Source organism: Capra hircus, chromosome 12, assembly GCF_001704415.2.
Source record: "Capra hircus breed San Clemente chromosome 12, ASM170441v1, whole genome shotgun sequence".
NCBI lineage: Eukaryota > Metazoa > Chordata > Mammalia > Artiodactyla > Bovidae > Capra > Capra hircus.
Genome location: NC_030819.1, coordinates 54,335,438 through 54,354,429, shown reverse-complemented (window position 1 = coordinate 54,354,429; position 18,992 = coordinate 54,335,438). Strand labels below are relative to the sequence as shown.

General features: G+C 40.7%; 1 protein-coding gene across 2 annotated transcripts in view; it reads left to right on the top strand.

Moving 5' to 3' along the window:
• The window catches only part of LNX2 (ligand of numb-protein X 2), an 89,131-nt gene that overhangs the window by 45,562 nt on the left and 24,577 nt on the right, over positions 1-18,992 (top strand). For both annotated transcript variants that reach the window (XM_018056589.1, XM_018056590.1), the window contains exons 3-6: positions 8,425-8,651; positions 10,096-10,295; positions 13,928-14,296; positions 16,412-16,552. In XM_018056589.1, coding sequence (XP_017912078.1) covers positions 8,425-8,651; positions 10,096-10,295; positions 13,928-14,296; positions 16,412-16,552 — 937 coding nt within the window. The remainder of the gene's footprint in view (positions 1-8,424; positions 8,652-10,095; positions 10,296-13,927; positions 14,297-16,411; positions 16,553-18,992) is intronic.

Sequence of the window (18,992 nt, the reverse complement as noted above, 5' to 3'; positions counted from 1 at the left end):
AAGCATGCTGTATCCTGCGTCAGACATAGACTGGCGTATCAATTCTTACATGATAGTATACATGTTAGAATGCCATTCTCCCAAATCATCCTACCCTCTCCCTCTCCCTCTGAGTCCAAAAGTCGTAATACACATCTGTGTCTTTTTTGCTGTCTTGCATACAGGGTCGTCATTGCCATCTTTCTAAATTCCATATATATGTGTTAGTATACTGTATTGGTGTTTTTCTTTCTGGCTTACTTCACTCTGTATAATCGGCTCCAGTTTCATCCATCTCATCAGAACTAATTCAAATGAATTCTTTTTAACGGCTGAGTAATACTCCATTAACAAATGCTTTTTAAAGGGTGAAGTAATCTGTTCAGCTGATTGTTTAGTGAGTTTTTATCATTTGACCTTAATAAAAGACTTGTTCTTTAAAATTGTTTATATACTTTGGGAAGGGTTAAAACTTACCTCTTCTTAGATAGAATCATATAAAATGACCAAAATAAATGTATTGATGTTTCATAGGTAAACCACTCTTGCAGTGTAAATCTGCAGTAACTGTGAATAACAAAGCTTAGTGTAAGATACTGGATTTAGAAATAATATAGTATAAGTCTGGTATAGAACAGCTTGTCACTGTACTCACACTTGAAATCATAGAGTTGAATCTAAGCTCATCCCCTCACTTTACAAATCAGGAAACTCAAATGAGTCACAGAGATTTGAAGGTAGGTAAAAGCATGGTTAGACTTAAACTTCAGTGTTCCTGCTTACTGTTCTGCCATACCATGCTGGCCTTATTCAGGGTGAATCCCATTCTCTGCTGTGTGGTAGTAAATGTTTGATATGTGAATATGTGTTCATACTGATCCTAAATATCAGTGTTATATAATGAGTATACTCATTAGAAATAATTTACATTTATGAGAAAGAATGAGAAGATTTACAAAGGAATTGCTTAAACTTAAGCTCCACTGAACTAAGAGTGGGATAAATGTGTACACTTTTGAAAATGCATGTGATGTTAGATTCTGGTTTGTCTTTGATCACCAGCAGGCATAGAATCTGAACACAATAACAGAGACTTCCTGGAAACTGACCCCAGACTTTTGAGTCTACTGCCTGGTTCAGGCCTAGTTGTGGTTGAGGTTGAAGATTTTAGGCTTTTCCTTGAAATGTTTCTTTTCTGGCTCTTATGAACATCAGTTTTGGAATATTAGAGGAACTGAACAGAGTCTCAGTTATTTTGATAGCAGTGAGATAAAAATTACACAATTATTATAGGAATGTTTACTTAAAATGTATGTAAGAATTTAATATGTAGTTGAAGTATCATGAATTTTTTCTATCAAAGTGTTATGTTGATGATGTAAAAACTTGGGAACTGCAAACTGTCCCTTCACTTATAGGTTGATAAAAGCTAAGCAGTTATGTCCAATTGAAAGATCCATTTTCCAAGTGTGTTTATTAATATTTGAGCTACTAATTTAATCATTTCCAAAGTGTGTTAGGCCTGTGTTTTGAAAGATAACACTGAAAAAGGTGTATGATTTGAAAGGTGAGGTGACTTGCTTGATGGAAAGAGCTAAGAGTGACTACTGATTATCAAAATTGGAACTAACTTTTGTTCAATTAAGTTGTTAATCTGTGTTCTGGTTATCTGTTGTTGGGTTGCTAAGTCATATCTGACTCTTGCAACCCCATGTCCACCAAGCTCTTCTGTCTATGGGATTTCCCAAGCAAGAATACTGGAGTGGGTTGTCATTTCCTTCTCCGGAGATCTTTCCGACCCAGGGATCAAACCAGTATCTCTTGCATTGGCAGGCAGATTGTTTACTGCTGAGCCACCAGGGAGGACCCTGACTTCACTTACCTATTGCCTGACTGACCTCACAAATGTTTAATGTCAGTATTGGTGAGAAACCAACCACTGCAAATATAACCACATAAAAACAGTGAGCACATGGAAACATATTCTACTCCTGGATTCGGTGAGTCCCAGGGACTCAGGGCATAGGAGGGCTAGCTTGTCTGCTCTGTCCACTCTGGGCCACAGCTGAGAACTGAAAGCCCAGGACTGCAGCCATTGGCACCGGAAAGAAGCTTCATTCACGTGTCTGGCACATTGATGGAGGTCACAGGAGGCATGGGCTCAGGCAGGACTCGTCCGCAGGAGAGCCTCCAGGTGCCTCTCTAGCTACTTTAAGTTCTTACATGGGTTCCAGTGAATTTGGAGAAGCTGCATGGCCTTGTATGGTCTAGCCTTCAAGTCACATAGCATCTCTTATGCTGTCAGTCATAAGACCGCCCAGATTTGAGGCATAAACTTCCCTTTGTGGGGAGAGAACAAAAAATGTACAGTCATGCAAAACCAGCACAAACTAGCAATAAGGGTGATGTCATGAGACACAGAATTATGATAATTTTATTAGTAGAAATAGTTTGTTAAATCTGGTAGTTTTGAGTGCAAAATTACCTTCCCTATTTGAACAAAATTCTACTCGTAAGAAATCTGCTTCAGTTTGAGAACAGTTGACATTTTGTCCTAGGGCTAAGAGTAAAACATTTGTAGAAGACGACTATTTTTAAATAAAATTACTAGTTATTAACTGATTATATATTAGGAAAACAATGAAGAATTTTAAAAGACATGGGAAAGTGCTCATCTTTGAAGGGAGAACTAAAGCCCTCAAGAAATATTCCATATGCTGTATGACTCATGTACCGTTTTAGTAATTGCTTTATGAAGTTCTGCCAAGCAACATCAACTGTGAGGATTCCTCTTCCCCTCTCAACCCCATCCTGCCTTATCCTCAGCAATTTAACATTTAAAGCTATGGTAATTTAAGTGATAATTTTTTTAATTAAATTAATCATTTGTGCCCTAGTTTATGGCAAAATTCAGAACCATTTTTTCTTTTCCTCTTAGAACTTGAGTTTAACAGTATTCTAAAAGAAAGTACAATACAGAGAAAAACTTGAAAGAAGTCTTTCTGTGCTGAGAGCTTCTCTAGTGAAGTTAACATGGTTTTGAGCCTTTAAGGGTCAGGGTACACTGAGAGAAGATTGCTGTTTTAAATTCACTTCGTAACTTGGAGAGAAGTTTGTGTCTAGCACATGCTCACCTGCATTTTTTCATCCTACATAATGTAAAAAACAGATATGTATTTGTAAATCGTATCCAGTAAGGGTCTAGTATCCAGAATATATAGAGTTCTTACAACTGAACAAAAATTCAATACAGTTTTAAATGGTCAAAGGATTTAGGTAGATATTTCTCCAGAGAAGATATTTAAATGGCCCATAAGCTCATGAATAATGCTTAATGTCACTAGTCCATTTTAAAGGTGATTATCTTTTTGTAAGTTTTAAACAGTCTCTATGTATTCTGACCCTTATTAAATATGTGATTTGCAAGTATTTTCTCTTATTCTGTCAGTTGTCTTTTCATTTTCCTGTGCCCTTTGAAGGACAAACAAGTTTAATTTTTATGAAGTCCATTTTATCTTTTCTTGTGGTTTTGGTGTCATAGCTAAAAAACCACTGCCTAATCCCAGGTAATGAAGTTTTGTGCCTGTGTTTTCTTCTGACTTTTATGCTTTTAGCTCTTACATTTGGGTCTTTGATCCAGTTTGAATTAATTGTCGTTGGAGAACATGTATATGATTTAATACTTTAAATTTTATTGAGGCTTTTTTTTTTTTTTTTTTAGTGGCCTAGCACACAGTCTGTCTTGGAAAATATTCCATTTGTACACTAGGTGTGTTTTACTGTTGATGGGTGGAGTGTTCTATAGATTTATTGTAGGTCTAGTTGATATATAATACTGTTAAAAGTCTCTCTTCCTTATGTCTAATTATTCTATTCATTATTGAAAGTGAAAGAGAAGTCTTAGACTTTTTTTTTCTTTTTTTAAAGACTATTAATTTTTTCCTGTAATTCTGTCGTTTTGAACTTCATGTAAATACTTTAAGGGCCTGTTGTTGTGTTTATTTATAATTGTTATAGTTTTGTGATAAACCCTTTTCATTGTTGTAGAATGTTCTTTGTCACTAGAAAGTATTTTTGTCTTAAAGTCTCTGTTGTCTGAAATTAGTATACCCATTCAACTCTTTATGTTGTTTGCTTGTATATTTTTTTCTCTCCTTCTGATTTAAACCTATTTGTATCTTTGAAATGTGTCTCTTGTAGACAGTATATAGTTGGATCCTGTTTGTCTTTTTAATCCACCCTGCCAGTTACTGGTTTTTGATTGGAGTGTTTTAATTTATTATTATTTGATGTAATTACCACAAGGTAGAATTTATATCTTTTTTATTTGTTATTTGTTTATATATATCATTTCTTTTCAGTTTCTCTAAAGGTTCATCTGCTTCTTCCCCTGTTCTTGTTAAATAAATATTTCCAAGAATACCATTTTAATTCCTTTGTTGTTTCTGTTCATACCTGTTTTTTGAATTATTTTCTTAGTGGTTGCCTAGGGGATTACAATTAACATATTAACTTCAACAGTCCAGTTCAGATTAGTGTGGACTTGATTTCACTGGTACATAAAAATTTAGCTCATATGTACCTTCTGTTGAAACTCAGTCATTTTTCTTAAATAAAATGCATTCCAGATTGCTACCGAACCCTGGCTTATTTCCAGAGTTCAGTAATAGTTGGTACTGACAGTTTTTCCCAGTGTTCGCATGGCTTTATGGAGGAGAGGCTTTTCGGATACCCCAGTCTAACAATTTTACTAATGCCATTTAAGTTGATTTTTGCATGCTATAATCCGTGACTATTTTTATCATTTTTCTTGGTTCTAAGATGCTCGTATTCATTGAGCTTCATTAAGTGCCTGGCATTGTGCTGGCACTTAATCATGAGCTATTTAATCTTACGCCTACTGTTCCTGCCGCTGCCACCCCCCCCCCCCCCCCGCAACACTGCTACTAATAATACAGTGTGTTCTGCTACACTCTGCATCTCCTAATGTGAGTCATCGTATATCAGGGAATGGTGCCACTATGCCATAAATCAAGCTAGTTCATATGTGATTTTCCTCCATAAGGAGAGCCAGAATAGGGGAGTGCAGTTAACCACCTTCAGGAGGACAGAAGTCCCTCAGTTTGCTCTGGCTGCTGCAAGAGCCTTTGGGATTTATTTAGGAAAATTTTAAAGACACACCTGCATGTAGAGGGCCCTCCCTGGGGGGTGACAAGTGCTCGTCCTGTGGCTGGTCACATTGCGTCCAGTGCCCTTGGTGAGGGCCCCCACTGTCTCAGGGTTCCCCTTCCACCCGCACTGAGTACACACCTACCCCGATCTTGTTCAGGGCATTTAACTTGGATCAGTGTGCCCTTGTTTTCTGCTGTTTTTTATCATGTGCAATAGCGTCCACACTAGCGTCCTAGTACACTCAGTTACCTACCCTCTGGTGCCAGTTGCAGTTTGTGTTGTTATTGTTAAATGCACCGTTTAAAAAGCAGAGGTTTTGTTGTTGCTTGTGAGTTTTGTGTTACCAAGGCCTTTCTTACTGTAACGTTCTATGGTTGTGTTTCTAGGTAGAAGTTTGTGAAAGCAAAGTAATTTATGTTTTCTTAAGGCGCAGAGATGGAACTCCGTAAGATTGAACTTAGTATGATCCAGTATAAAGAGCAGACATCTTTGAAGTCAGATCTGAGTTTGTTTGGGTTTTGACTCTGTAATTTGATAGCTCTGTGGTTTTGGCTTAGTTCAGGTTTCCCATTTGTAAAATGGGGATAATAGAGTGGTTATGAGGATTCAGTGGAATACAGTCCATAACGTCTACACAGCAGCAGGCACAGCGTAGACACTCAACACATCCTGGTGTCTTCCTTTCTCTTTCAGGTCCAAATGTTGACAGATGGGAGGGACACTGACTCTGGCCACCTGTGTCAGAGCTTTGCTTTGGTCTATTCGCTCCCTAATATTTGTTTAAAAATTAGTTTTATTGAGATATATTTCATCTACCATAAACTTCAGTTATTTTGAAGTGTACAATTCAGTGGTTTTTATTTTTATTTTATTTTATTTTTAATTTTTATTTTTACTTTATTTTACTTTACAATACTGTATTGGTTTTGCCATACATTGACATGAATCCACCATGGGTGTACATGCGTTCCCAAACATGAACCCCCCTCCCACCAGTGGTTTTTAGTATATTCACAGAACTGTGTAACCATCATCACAGTCTAATTTTTAGAACGTGTCAACACCCTAGAAAGAAGCCCTGTACCCAGTAGCAACCATCCCCATCCCCAGACACCCTGGTTTTGGATGGTCTGCCCCAGCCCTCTTTTCCCCTAAGCTCTGCAGATTTTGTGGAATGCATGTATTTTGTTAACAGAGTGGCATGTGTTTGGTCTGGGCATCTGCCCTCATCACTGAAAGTGTTCTCTCTAAGGTCACCGTGACCTTCTCATTTCCAGATCAGACCAGCGCTGTGGCCCTTATCTTATTTGCCCCTTCATGGCATTGACACAGTTGGCTGCTTTTTCTTTGTTTGTGCCCTTGTGTGGTTGTTCTATCTCCATCTACTCAGCTGGTTCATCGTATTTAAACATGGGTGTTCCCAAAGGTTCCCTCTCTAACTTCCTTCTGGTGCTAGGCAGGCTTATTCTTTTGTATGTTTGTATGGCATCATTTTTAATGTCTTTAATTCTTGTTACCAATTTGCTCTCCTACTGGGAACTTATATATACCTGTTTCTTTACCTCTCTAGCAACTTTGTTTTGCTTTTTAAACTTGTTTTTCTGTATTTAATAACTATTTCTTAGTCTTTATTTACTTTGTAGGATTTTTTTAGTCATTTGTTAGGCTAATTCCCAGGTGTTCATATTGTTTGTATTTCCTCTTCAATTTCTGTTCCTAGTTCTTTTTTCTAGTCTGTGTAGATATTTGTGTATGATATATATTTTGAGAACTAAATCTTTACCTATCTTACTTATAAGTATTTTTATGATTCAGTTTTTTTGTGTCAATTTTTTATTGAGTAAAATATTTTAAAAGTGAATTTCAAATTAAATTCTAATTACTTCTCGACAGAAGTAATCTTTTCAGTGATCTAATTTTCAAAAACATTCACCAGGCCCTTACAGAAACACTCCGTGGAGCACTGCCCCGCAGTGCAGCGCAGAATATCCATTGTGCCCCTTTTTAGGAAGGTGAAGGGAAAATGAGTCAGGAGAGAGTGCTGAAGAGAGACTTCATAATGACCTTCTCAAGACCTTGAAATCCAGGTCCTAAAATAAATCTTCGGTTCATGTGGGAAATTGTATTACTCATACCCTTAGGGAATAACTTCTAATTTTAATTGAAATCTATACTTTAATTGAATTTAATTCTATACTTAATTTGTTTGAAATTTTAGATTTTTTAAGAATGCTGTCATTGAATGAAAGGCTGCAGTCTTGAACACAAGACTGTCGTCTACCCTGCCCCACCTTTTCTAAACTTCTTCCCCCAGCAGGAGAGTCGGTGGGGTCTGTGGAGTCGAGTCAGGGTCTGGGGCTGTGTGCCTGGCTCTCTCCTTCACAGATGCCCGACTCCTCCTGCTCACTCTTCAGATGGCATTCATTATTCATCCTGTGTCTTGTCGAGGCATCAGGTGGAAAAGAGCTGGCACCTTGCAGCATTTCCAGCATATGTATAAGAATTTCTTTAAATGTTTAAACAAGCATGTATCTGCCTCCTTTGTTTGCCTAAATAAGTCAAAACAAGCCAGGTAACAGTTCTTATTTCTTGGTACTTATGGAAGTTTCCCCAGAACTTAGAAATACATTCTTTAAGTTTCATAGCGTACCTGTAATTCCCCTGTTGCAGCTTTGCTTTTACAAACCAGGAGGTATGTTTTCACCTGCTTTCCTGTCTGTCATAAAGTAGGTAGTCTGAGCCTTGGCTGAGCTTCCTGCAGCTGGTGAAGCTTCATGTGGATCTCTGCTCCTAGCGGGTGAGGTGCAGTGTTGGTTGCAAGAGCAGAGAGGCCAGCAGTGCTCAGGGTCTGAGGCAGGGTGCCGGCGGCATGTGGAGAAAGGCGCTTGTTCCCACTACTGCAGTTCAGCCGTCTACCTGTGAAAAGGGGGATTAACTGGAGCCTCAGGACAACCCTCACAGGGCAGAGACTACTGTAGTGCTGTATACTGGGTATGTACTAATATATTCCTAAACACAGCTTCTTACTGAAGTATTCTTTGAGATATACCAAATCCTTGTTTGTGCAGATGCCTTGTTTTAAATTTGCTTCATGGAGTGGTAGGAATTTAGTTTCTGTGGAAATTAAGATCAGAATTATGTACTGCTTGCGGGTACTTCTAGGTGCTTTTTGCATAGAAGCCTTTGCTGTTGTTTAGTTGTGATACAAACTATTAGTCACCTTTTTTTTCCCCTTTCACACTGTCTGGAAACCACCCCCTGTTGTCTTTCTAGATGCCCTGGAGCTTCTCATCGGAGAGCTGCCCTAGAGAAACGGAAAACTAGTAAGACTCAGATGGAGATCGAGAATGAAAATGGAACCACTGTCATAGACCTTCCAGCTGCTTTATCACCCGAAACGGACTGCTCAGGGCGGACCCTGACATCGGCATCCCTTCCGTCCTGGACGGAGGAGCCCGGCCTGGACAACCCCGCCTTTGAGGAGAGCCTGGCTGGGGACAGTACGTGCCGCCCCCGCCTCTGTTCTCCACCTTGTCTGAAATCAGGCGTTCCTTCCTTCCTTCCCACCTCTCCCCACTGCCCTCCCACATGTGTTGTTTTCCTCTTTAAACAGTTAACTTTGAGATATGGTTCACATACCACAGAAGTCACCCATTTAGGGGTACAGTTCTAACAGTTTGCAGCTTAGAAGCAGGACGTGGACCTTAGCCCGAGGAAGGGGACCTGTCCACTCCCTCTTATATTCAGTCCAAGATTCACTGGTTGTTAAACTGCTTCTTATTGTGTTTGTGTTCAAACATTTGCTTATCACTTCTTGACTAAGAAAACAATATCAAGAGCAACGAAAATAATGACCCCGATTAAGTGCCTCTTGTGTCAGTCTCCGTATGCCAGACCCTCTCCATCCGCTAACTGACCCAAAACCTGTGTCAGTGCCGTGAGGAGGCTGTATCAGGGAGAGTCTGGAGAGTGCTCGGTCAGCATGTGCGGCCAGAGAAGGACTGGGTGTGTCCCTGACACCGAGGCCACTCCTCTGCTGCGATGCTCTGGTGGCCCCCTCGACTCCCGCCCGCTAGGAAAGCCTATAGTCGTAGCTCCTAGGCATAGCTTGGTGGTTGGCCCTGGGTATTTACTTTTAAATACTTAAATTAAATTACTTTTAAATATACTTTTCTTGAAGAAGTTCCTACAAATTCAGATTTTGCCCGCAATAGCCATAACCCATTTTTAAGACGCTCCCTTTCTCAGGGCCTATATGACATCCCTCTTACCCCTGTGGTGACCACATACCAGAACTGTCTTTTCTTTATACTACTGTGCACTGTTGAGATTTGTTCCACCCTCCAGGGGCTTCCTTCATAGCTCAGTTGGTAAAGAATCTTCCTGCAATGCAGGAGACCCCGGTTCAGTTCCTGGGTCAGGAAGATCTGCTGGAGAAGGGATAGGCTACCCACTCCAGTATTCTTGGGCTCCCCTTGTGGCTCAGCTGGTAAAGAATCCGCCTGCAATGCGGGAGACCTGGGTTTGATCCCTGGGTTGGGAAGACTCCCTGGAGAAGGGAAAGGCAACCCACTCCAGTATTCTGGCCTATACAGTCCATGGGGTCGCAGAGTCGGACACAAGTGAGTGACTTTCACACATACCACCCTGCAGACTATCTCATCAGTTAGGATGAGGTGATGTTCTCTTAGTACAGTTTCCAGATCTCTGTGTCACCCCTCATGATCTGATACATAGTAGCTGGTTGCAATAATTTACTGATCACCTTTAGGAGAAGAAATGTTTAGATAATCTTAACACACAGATATTGTTTGTCATTCTGTTTTCTTATCCAGTGGTATTGCATAGCTGTTAATGTAATATGACTTCTTTGCCTGAAGATAATCAACATATAAAATGTTGTTTCTCTTTCCATGTATTTTTCTCTCACTTTTAACTTGGCAGCCACACCACAACCACTTAGCTTACCAGAAGGTGAAATCACCACCATCGAAATCCACCGGTCTAATCCTTTTATTCGGCTAGGAATTAGTATTGTGGGTGGCAATGAAACGCCACTGATTAACATTGTCATCCAGGAAGTCTACCGCGATGGGGTGATCGCCAAAGACGGACGCCTCCTTGCTGGGGACCAGATTCTTCAGGTACTTGTTTTAATTCCTCTGTCAACTAGGCGCTTTCTCGTTCTTCCTCATGAGATTAGAACAACATTGTGGTACTGTGGGACCTGAGTTGTATGTAAGTAAGTTTTGCTGTTTTTATATGCAAAGTGTGTCAGAATTTGTTAGCAATTTCTCCCCTTTCCCAAGAGCTGGCTTAGGACAGGTGGTGTTTTCTTAGCCTTAAGCCTGAGGGGAGAGGGAGGTGAGGCTTCTGTGTAGGATGAAGTTCCAGCCTGGCCCACTGTGCTGGCTTGTCCACCTTCGTCCTTCCAGTTCTGCTTAGCCTTTCTCCCCTCTCCTTTGTGAGCCACTGACCATCTTCATTGCTCCATTCATTACTGGGCACATCAGGACAGTGCACTGTGTAAGTGGACTTGTCTTTTCTGTGTGACCGCAGCCACCCTGATGGAGTGGATGTGGCTCTAACATCCTGCCAGGCATAGCCACCTCCTTTATTGAAGTAAACCTGGAACCTCTAGGAATTTCCCCACCCCTAGGTGTATGCTGCCCCTCAGGTATGTTATCCCCACTATAACGCTTGGACCCCAAGCCCTTAGTACGGCTGATACAGACGGAACTTTCCAGCAGGGTTTTGTTAGAAATACTAAGAAGAAACAGGGTACAGGAAGCGTCACCAGTCCTGGTTATATAAACTCAGCTTCTTGACTGTGCAGTGTTTACCAGTAAGCTCATTCTTCACTGCACAGCTGTGATTGCTCTCACCTTATGACATTAGTCTCTAGCTGTACGAGGCTGGCAAAACCTGTGGGTACCTCACCTGTACTCCCAGGCTGGGTCTGCGGGTTGCCCCCACATCCTGACACGCGGGCGGTTCAGGAAAAGAAAAGAGCCCAGCTGCCCTTTTCTGCAGCTCATATATTGTCTTATTTTGGTCCCATTTTCTCCAACTGCCAGCCATTCTGTTAATAAGTGTACATGGGTTTTTCTGTTTTCTTTTTTGCCAATAGTGATATACTAGCATTAGGTATTCTTTTTCTAAATTTTAAAGGTAAAAATAAATACTTTGTTTTCATTTGCATTTGTTTGATTACAACTGAGGTTAAATAGTTTTTTAGGCTTTGTTAGCTAATATAGTTGGGCAGTAGACTTTTTACTCCTTTGTTTTAGTGAATTGTGTTAGGTAGTATAACTGAATCCTTATAACTCAACATTACAGTTATCTGAAATTATTGACTATATTTTTTGAAAATTTACTCAAAGCTATATACATTTTACATTATAGAAATTCCAAGGCTCTGTTGTTTATGGAGGCATAATTCTAATAACTCTAGTGATAGTCGTCTGAAATCCAGTTTAATGATTCAAATTGGTAACAAAAGTATGAACATATAACCTGATTAATGAATTCAAAAGGATCTCTGCTACTGTGGGCCCTGACTTCTGCTTAGCCTCTTGGCTGGTTGTGCTGGAACCAGTAAGTAAAGCCACACCCCTCACCCACATGTGGAGTATTAATGGTCACTCAGAAGTGAATATTGGGAAAGGAGGCTGCTTGGAATTTGTTACTATCTGGTTATCTCCATCTTTGTATGAGCTACATAAATAATACATGGAGCCCAATTTGAAAATACACGAGAGTTGTGAAGATGGTATATTTATAGAGCAAAGAGCTCTAAGCCTGTGCTTTTATTTTAGCAAACTATTTGCAGCAACAGGTGTGGCTTTGGTTTTCCCACATTAAACACACACCTTCTTCTGCTACATAGATTCTTTGACTAGGAGACCCATATACCTTCAGGGCCTTTTGTGATGCAGCCTTTGGAGCAGTTGGAAGAAAAAAAATACTGCTGGTATAAATTACATCAGTGTCACAATGAAAGATAATACAACTTTTAAGAGCATTATGAAGAATGAGTGTTCTCAGTTGGAGTTATCATCAGTGATTGAGGCATGTTCAGTTTTAAAGGAAAATAACTACAGCCATGTGTTGATTGAAAGTGAAGTGAAAGTGTGAGTCGCTCAGTTATGTCCAACTCTTTGTGACCCCATGGACTGTAGCCTGCCTGGCTCCTCTGTCCATGGGGTTCCCCAGAATACTGGAGTGGGTTGCCATGACCTTCTCCAGGGGATCTTCTCGACCCAGGGATCAAACTCGGGTCTCTTGCACTGCAGGCAGAGTCTTTACTGTCTGAGCCACCAGAGAAGAAGCCCCATGTGTTGATTACACTGGTACAAAGCACATTCAACCAAAATGGTAGAGTTTACTCTTCTGGCACTGCCTTTACAAAGCCTAGAAACAATAATTTATTTGGTCTCTTCTTTCTCTGCATTTTTCCAGCAGCCACACATTCATGAGGGAAAACCTTTTTCCCTTGTGGGATATTCCACACCTACTGCTCAAGGCTAGTTAAGAGGCTATATGCTTTCACGTGGCTACGACTGGGTTTCGGCCAGAGTCGTGTGATATCTGAATGCAAGAAAGACAAATGTGAACTGAGAGCTAGGTGGCTCTTAGCTGAATAGACAGAAAGGATGGTTTTTGATTCATGGATCCATGGCTGACTAGTCTTTTTAGACACTGCTTCAATTATGTACTTGATCCCGTGTTATAAAGTGTTCTTATTGAGGGCTTGGGTGGCTACCAAATGCACAAAAGGCTCAGATTTGGGAGAATAGCAAGTTTGTGTACGATACCTATGAATTTGATTGACGTTTTAAAGACATCAACAGGCCAAAATCAACAAAATTTCAAGATAATAGTGTTCAGAACTATCAACTCTAGAGTAACAGGAAGTGGGGAGGCCTTGCTTCATGTAGATTAACATGAAAAAAATGTAAGGAGTTCAGGTGATCACACCTACCTCAGCCAGAGCCTGTCACTGCTATTCAGAGCCTTGTCCCCCTCGCTGCTGGCGTTGGGTTGGGAGCAGCTCTCACTGTGAAAAACACAAGAGCTGTGCTAATCTCCTCCCATTGGGTAAACAACTAGAACTGGGTGTATTTTCTTAGTGATGTTACATGTCCAAGGATCAGTCAACTGTACTTATTTCAGAGTTACAAAGTTTAAGTGTTCAGTGAGTACTAAATTATGCTTATGTTTGTTAGATACATTACACTTGTGAGCCAAAGAATTAGAGTGAAATTATGATTATCTGCTTTAAAGTAAGTCACTCATCTGAAATAAGATACATTTGGAATGCGCCAGTTTCCTTAAGTTTATTTTCTCTAACTTAAGTGGATTTCATTTGATCAAGCAAACTTATAATCCAGTAGACCTTCTGTTTCTGTTCAACTAGAGCTAGTCTTTCATCACCCCTTGTCATACCTGATGTTGACTAGTTAGGCTCATCCTGACTCGGTGGAGTGGATAGTGGTAAACACATTTTACACATGAGACACTCACTCAAACAAGCTCTGAAATCCACCACAGGTTATCCAGCTATCATTAAAGGCTGTGATCTGAAGTACCACTCTCTACATACTGCTCTTCATTTTAAGTTAATTTTAGAAAGTCTGTCTTTTAGAATGTCTTTGTAAAGTGTTCTTTGTAAATAATGACTGTATATGTTTTTCACAAGGTTGGTCTCCTTTAGAAATGTTATACATTTCCACAACTTGGGAAAATAAGAGTCGTCCTAATGCTTTCTTTACAGGTCAACAACTACAACATCAGCAGCGTGTCACACAACTATGCCCGGGCCGTGCTGTCACAGCCCTGCAGCACTCTGCAGCTCACCGTGCTTCGCGAGAGGCGCTTCGGAAGCCGCGCGCACGGCCACCCCGAGGGCAGCTCGCCCCGGGAGGAAGTCTTCCCAGTGGTGCTGCACAAGCGGGACTCTGCTGAGCAGCTAGGCATCAAACTCGTGCGCAGAACCGACGAGCCGGGGGTCTTCATCCTTGACCTGTTGGAAGGGGGGCTGGCGGCCCAGGACGGTCGGCTGAGCAGCAACGACCGGGTGCTGGCTATCAATGGCCACGACCTGAAGCACGGGACGCCTGAGCTGGCCGCCCAGATCATCCAGGTGAGCCCTGCCTGCGCCCACTGTGCTTGCCCAGTCTCCCCTTGGAGCTCAATGTGCGTTCCCAACAGCAGGTAACAGCGATTGGTCCGGGGTGGTGCAATGTCACCTCACCATCCAGCCAGGCCACCTAAATTCTTCCATACTGTCTAATCCATGCTAGTCCTGCCTCTTCCCAGCTGATCTACACCCCCATGACCTTCTAGGTGGGCTGTTTCTAAAGGCCCTTTGGTGCAGGTGGCCGGTGGTGGTGTCCACACTTCACATGTGGACTTGTGGGAGCAGCAAGACCCCAGGGGCTGTAGTCACCGAAGGTGCGACTCACCTGGTCTCTCCACTCCCCTGCACTTCTCAGTCCATAAAAATAGGGGAAGGTAACTTACTATTCAGAGTATCTCTATAGTGCCTTTTTAAAAAAATATAATATTCTCTGGAAGTAGGTTGTCATTATTAGAGAAAAGAAATGTGTTTTCAGTAACAGCATCAAAACAGATGAGTTAAAAACCAGAGAAGATCTTTAGGTTCTAGGATGCCATGGCATCTGAGGGGGAGTGGGGAAGGGAGGGGGCTTCCCACAGCCTTACAGAAAGGTAAAGCAAAATGGGTTTTTTTAAGGAGGCACAACACATATTGCAGTGGAAACCAAGCATCTGTTAATTGAGTATCTGAAATTAAGATAGGTTGATAGTCATGAAATATGTATATGTACATAGAATCAAATAACCGTGAGGTTTTAAGACTAAGAAAACCCAGGTTTTGCTCCCCCTTTGACCTACTCCCCCCCCCCCTTTTTTTTTCACTTTTTGGTTAAATGTAGCCTTCAGGAAACATTCAAAGCCATACTGCACTGAGAGGAGTTTCAGGCATTGGTCTTATTTCATAGACTTCAAGCTTAAAGAAATCGAATGCCTTGACATTCCCTCACATCAGAGGCAGCACTCAGGGCACCAGGGGCTATACCTGTGGGTTGCATCAGCTGCTGTACTGCTGAGAACAGTTTATCTTGTGTGTGTGTGGGTAGGGGGGAAGTTAACCCAGTTTGGAAATTTGTTAAAGGAAATGAGTGAGTTGGATAGGCTTTTTGAAGTGAGAAGTCAGTTCAGTAAGATAGCCAAGAAGAGAGCAATATATATTGACTGTGTCTCAGGCAGTGTTCTAAATTTCTAACCAAAATGTGGAAAATATAGTTACACAGGTAGAAAACACACTTAAAATTTTTCATCAGTAATACATTTATTTGGATTTTTATAATTTAAATAGTTACATCATATTTTGTGTTGTGATTTTTTTCCCCCAAGGCATAGAAAACTCAAGTTGCTCAATTTAAGTTTCTTTTTGAGAAAAATGAATGGGTTTGACCCCTGGGTTGGCAAGATCCCCTGGAGAATTCCATGGGCAGAGGAGCCTGGCAGGCTACAGTTCGTGTGGTCACAAAGAGTCAGACACAACTGAGCAACTTTCACTTTCAATAATCTTATTGAGGATTGTAAAAATAGATTCTGTGTCTAAAATGGAAATAAAATACCAAAGATAAAATATTGAAAATATGTTAAAATTGAATTTGCACTAAACACTGCAAGCGATGTCAACATTGTTTGGAGAACATCCTTACAAACTCCTGAGTGTGTATGTCCACAGACAGACACACATTTATGCAACACATGCACTTACCTTGTAAGTTCTGAATTTGCAGCTTTGTGTCTGCAGTATGCTGTGAACATCCTAACTATGAAAGTAAGTGTAGAACTGTGTCCTGATCTTCACCAGCTGGTTGACTCCGTCATCTCCTATTGACAGACTGCATGTTTTGTTTTCATTTTAAAAGAAAGTTACCCTTCAAGAAGTCCTGGGGAGGAAGAACACCTTCTTGGGGAGGTGGACTGCTCTGCCTGGGTTGTTGGGGAGGGAGGTCTGGGGAGGGTCTGTCCAAGAGCTGTGTGTGTATTTCAGCGGCAGACACCTTGAACCACAAGCTCACAAGACCAGCTCCCTTCCTCCTACCACCAGGCACTTGCAGCCACCCCAGGCAAGGCGCTGGCGCAGTGATGGGAAGTACTTGTGCTCTGCGAAATGAGAAACATCGGTAATGACTGGTGGCTGTGTCTGTATTTCCTCCAGGCCAGCGGGGAGAGGGTGAGTTTAACAATTGCCAGACCAGGGAAACCCCAGCCTGGAAGCACTGTCCGAGAAGCAGGAACTCAGAGCAGCAGCCAGCACCACGCACAGACGCTGCCTTACAGTAGACCCAGCTCGCATAAGGTGAGGCGCCTGCTCATGGTTCTGAATTCATCCACCCTCCAAGGATAAGTCATTACAAGCTGGTGACACTGGAATGAGGGCTGTGCGCTCCTGGAGAAGGTGCACAGAAGTGTTTGTGCAGTGTGTGTGTCCTGCCACCTTGGAGAGTGCCTGTCTCAGTCCTTCAGTCAGTAGTTTCTTGGTGGGGAAGGCCTCCTGCCAGGTGATTAATGAGAAGTAATTGTCCAGAAAAATCTTTGGTTTGTTTAGTTCTGTTTGAAAGTGGGACTTAATTTGCTCATTTAAATGAAAAGTTTACATAATTGAAAAGGCATAATGAAGACAGTGATTGACAGCCTGTACTTAGCAACTGTAGGTAGCTTGCCTAAAACAGAATTAGACATGTGAATATTAAACACATAACTCATAAATTTTGACAGCTACTTGTATAGCATATATAATTTTATCTGCTAGAACAGGAAGACTATTCTAGAATAGGAAGACTACCCTAAATCTTTTTAAAATTCCTGTATGTTTTATCCCTGTTTCTTCAGTATTTCACTGGTTTTATAACATATTCCAAGGTCTTTTACTTGTGCTGAGAATTTTGATACTGTCTCACTTAAGTTGCAGAAATTTAAAGAGGGTTTGTAGTTCCTTCTTGCTAAATGAACTTCCACAGTCAATCTCTTTAAGTAAAATTAAATTTCTTTACTAAACAAAAACATCTGTTGGTCTGCTTGAAACCACAGGAAGTTCCCTGTGTGTTCAAATGACTTAGTGTAAGGAGAGTATTTGAGAGAATACTTACCTTTGGAATGTCACAGGGACCCTGAGAAAAGCACCCCTTAACAGCAGAAGTATTTTTGGCCTGTCAGGTGTATCTGATTTCCTAGCTTAAGTACAGACTTGTCACTGGTTTCTGGTTTAGTTAATACTTGTAAGAAATTGTACCCACAGGCTCGTTCTCATTTCTGAACTGAAATTGAAGTATATGAAGGAAACCTGTAATTTCGCCTTCATGATGATGACTATGAAAAGGACTTACTGTTTTTAATAGGAATTTCAAATAGTTGTTGCATACAGCTTGTCCTTGCTTTATGCATATAATGTATATTCCTAAAGAATCGTAAGGCAAAAATAGATTACTGAATCAATTTTTGAATTTTACGTCATTGAATTTTACGGTAATTTGAGATATGAGTGTCTGAACATAATTTTAAGACACTTAAAAAACTGTACTTGGTCATTCCAACATTCATATAGAAAACTCTGCTTATTTTATTTGGGGCAAATATTTTTTTCTCTTAACTCTCCTGTTAACTCTTGTTGTCTTTAATGTTACATGACAACTGACCGATGCATTTGAAAAGACCCTGATGCTGAGAAAAATTGAAGGTGGGAGGAGAAGGGGATGACAGAGGATGAGATGGTTGGATGGCATCACTGACTCAATGGACAAGAGTTTGAGTAAACTCCAGGAGTTGGTGATGGACAGGGAGGCCTGGCGTGCTGTGGTCCGTGGTATCGCAGAGTCAGACATGACTGAGCAACTGAACTGAACTTACATGACAACATTTTAAATAGCATAAGTTTAGTATTACTGTGTACTCTGCATTGGTTAGAACAACCACATGAAATCTACTTTTAAGTGTTAGCTATTTACTACTAAAACACTACATTTGTTATATAAAATCCTGATTTGGAAAAAGGGTCTCCTAGGAAAGACAAACACAAATTCACCCAAAAAAAACCCGTTCAGATGATTATAATCATTGTAAAAATCACGGCATACATGAGCCTACTACTAGGCCTCTAAGTAGCTGCTTAGATAAACATTTGTATGATTTAGTACTTTAATTGAAGTATACGGAGTATAATCTTTAAAGTTTCGTTTGGTTCCATTCCCAAGGAGAAATTGTATATCTGAGCCCTCTAGACAACTAAAATAACTAATTGATTAAATACCTGAAAGCCAAAATTGCTTGTAAATATACTCGACTACTGAATTACAGGAGTTGTCTTAATAAAGTGGGTTTTGTCCATTTTTGAAGGATACTAAGATGGATTTCATACCTTTAAACAGGCTTAAGACATTTCCAAGTTTTCTACTAGGTCATAACAAAATAAGGTTCATGACATTGTACAGGAGACAGGGATCAAGACCATCCCCATGGAAAAGAAATGCAAAAAAGCAAAATGGCTGTCTGGGGAGGCCTCACAAATAGCTGTGAAAAGAAGAGAGGTGAAAAGCAAAGATATAAGCATCTGAATGCAGAGTTCCAAAGAATAGCAAGAAGAGGATAAGAAAGCCTTCTTCAGCGATCAATGCAAAGAAATAGAGGAAAACAACAGAATGGGAAAGACTAGAGATCTCTTCAAGAAAATTAGAGAATCCAAGGGAACATTTCATGCAAAGATGGGCTTGATAAAGGACAGAAATTGTCTGGACCTAACAGAA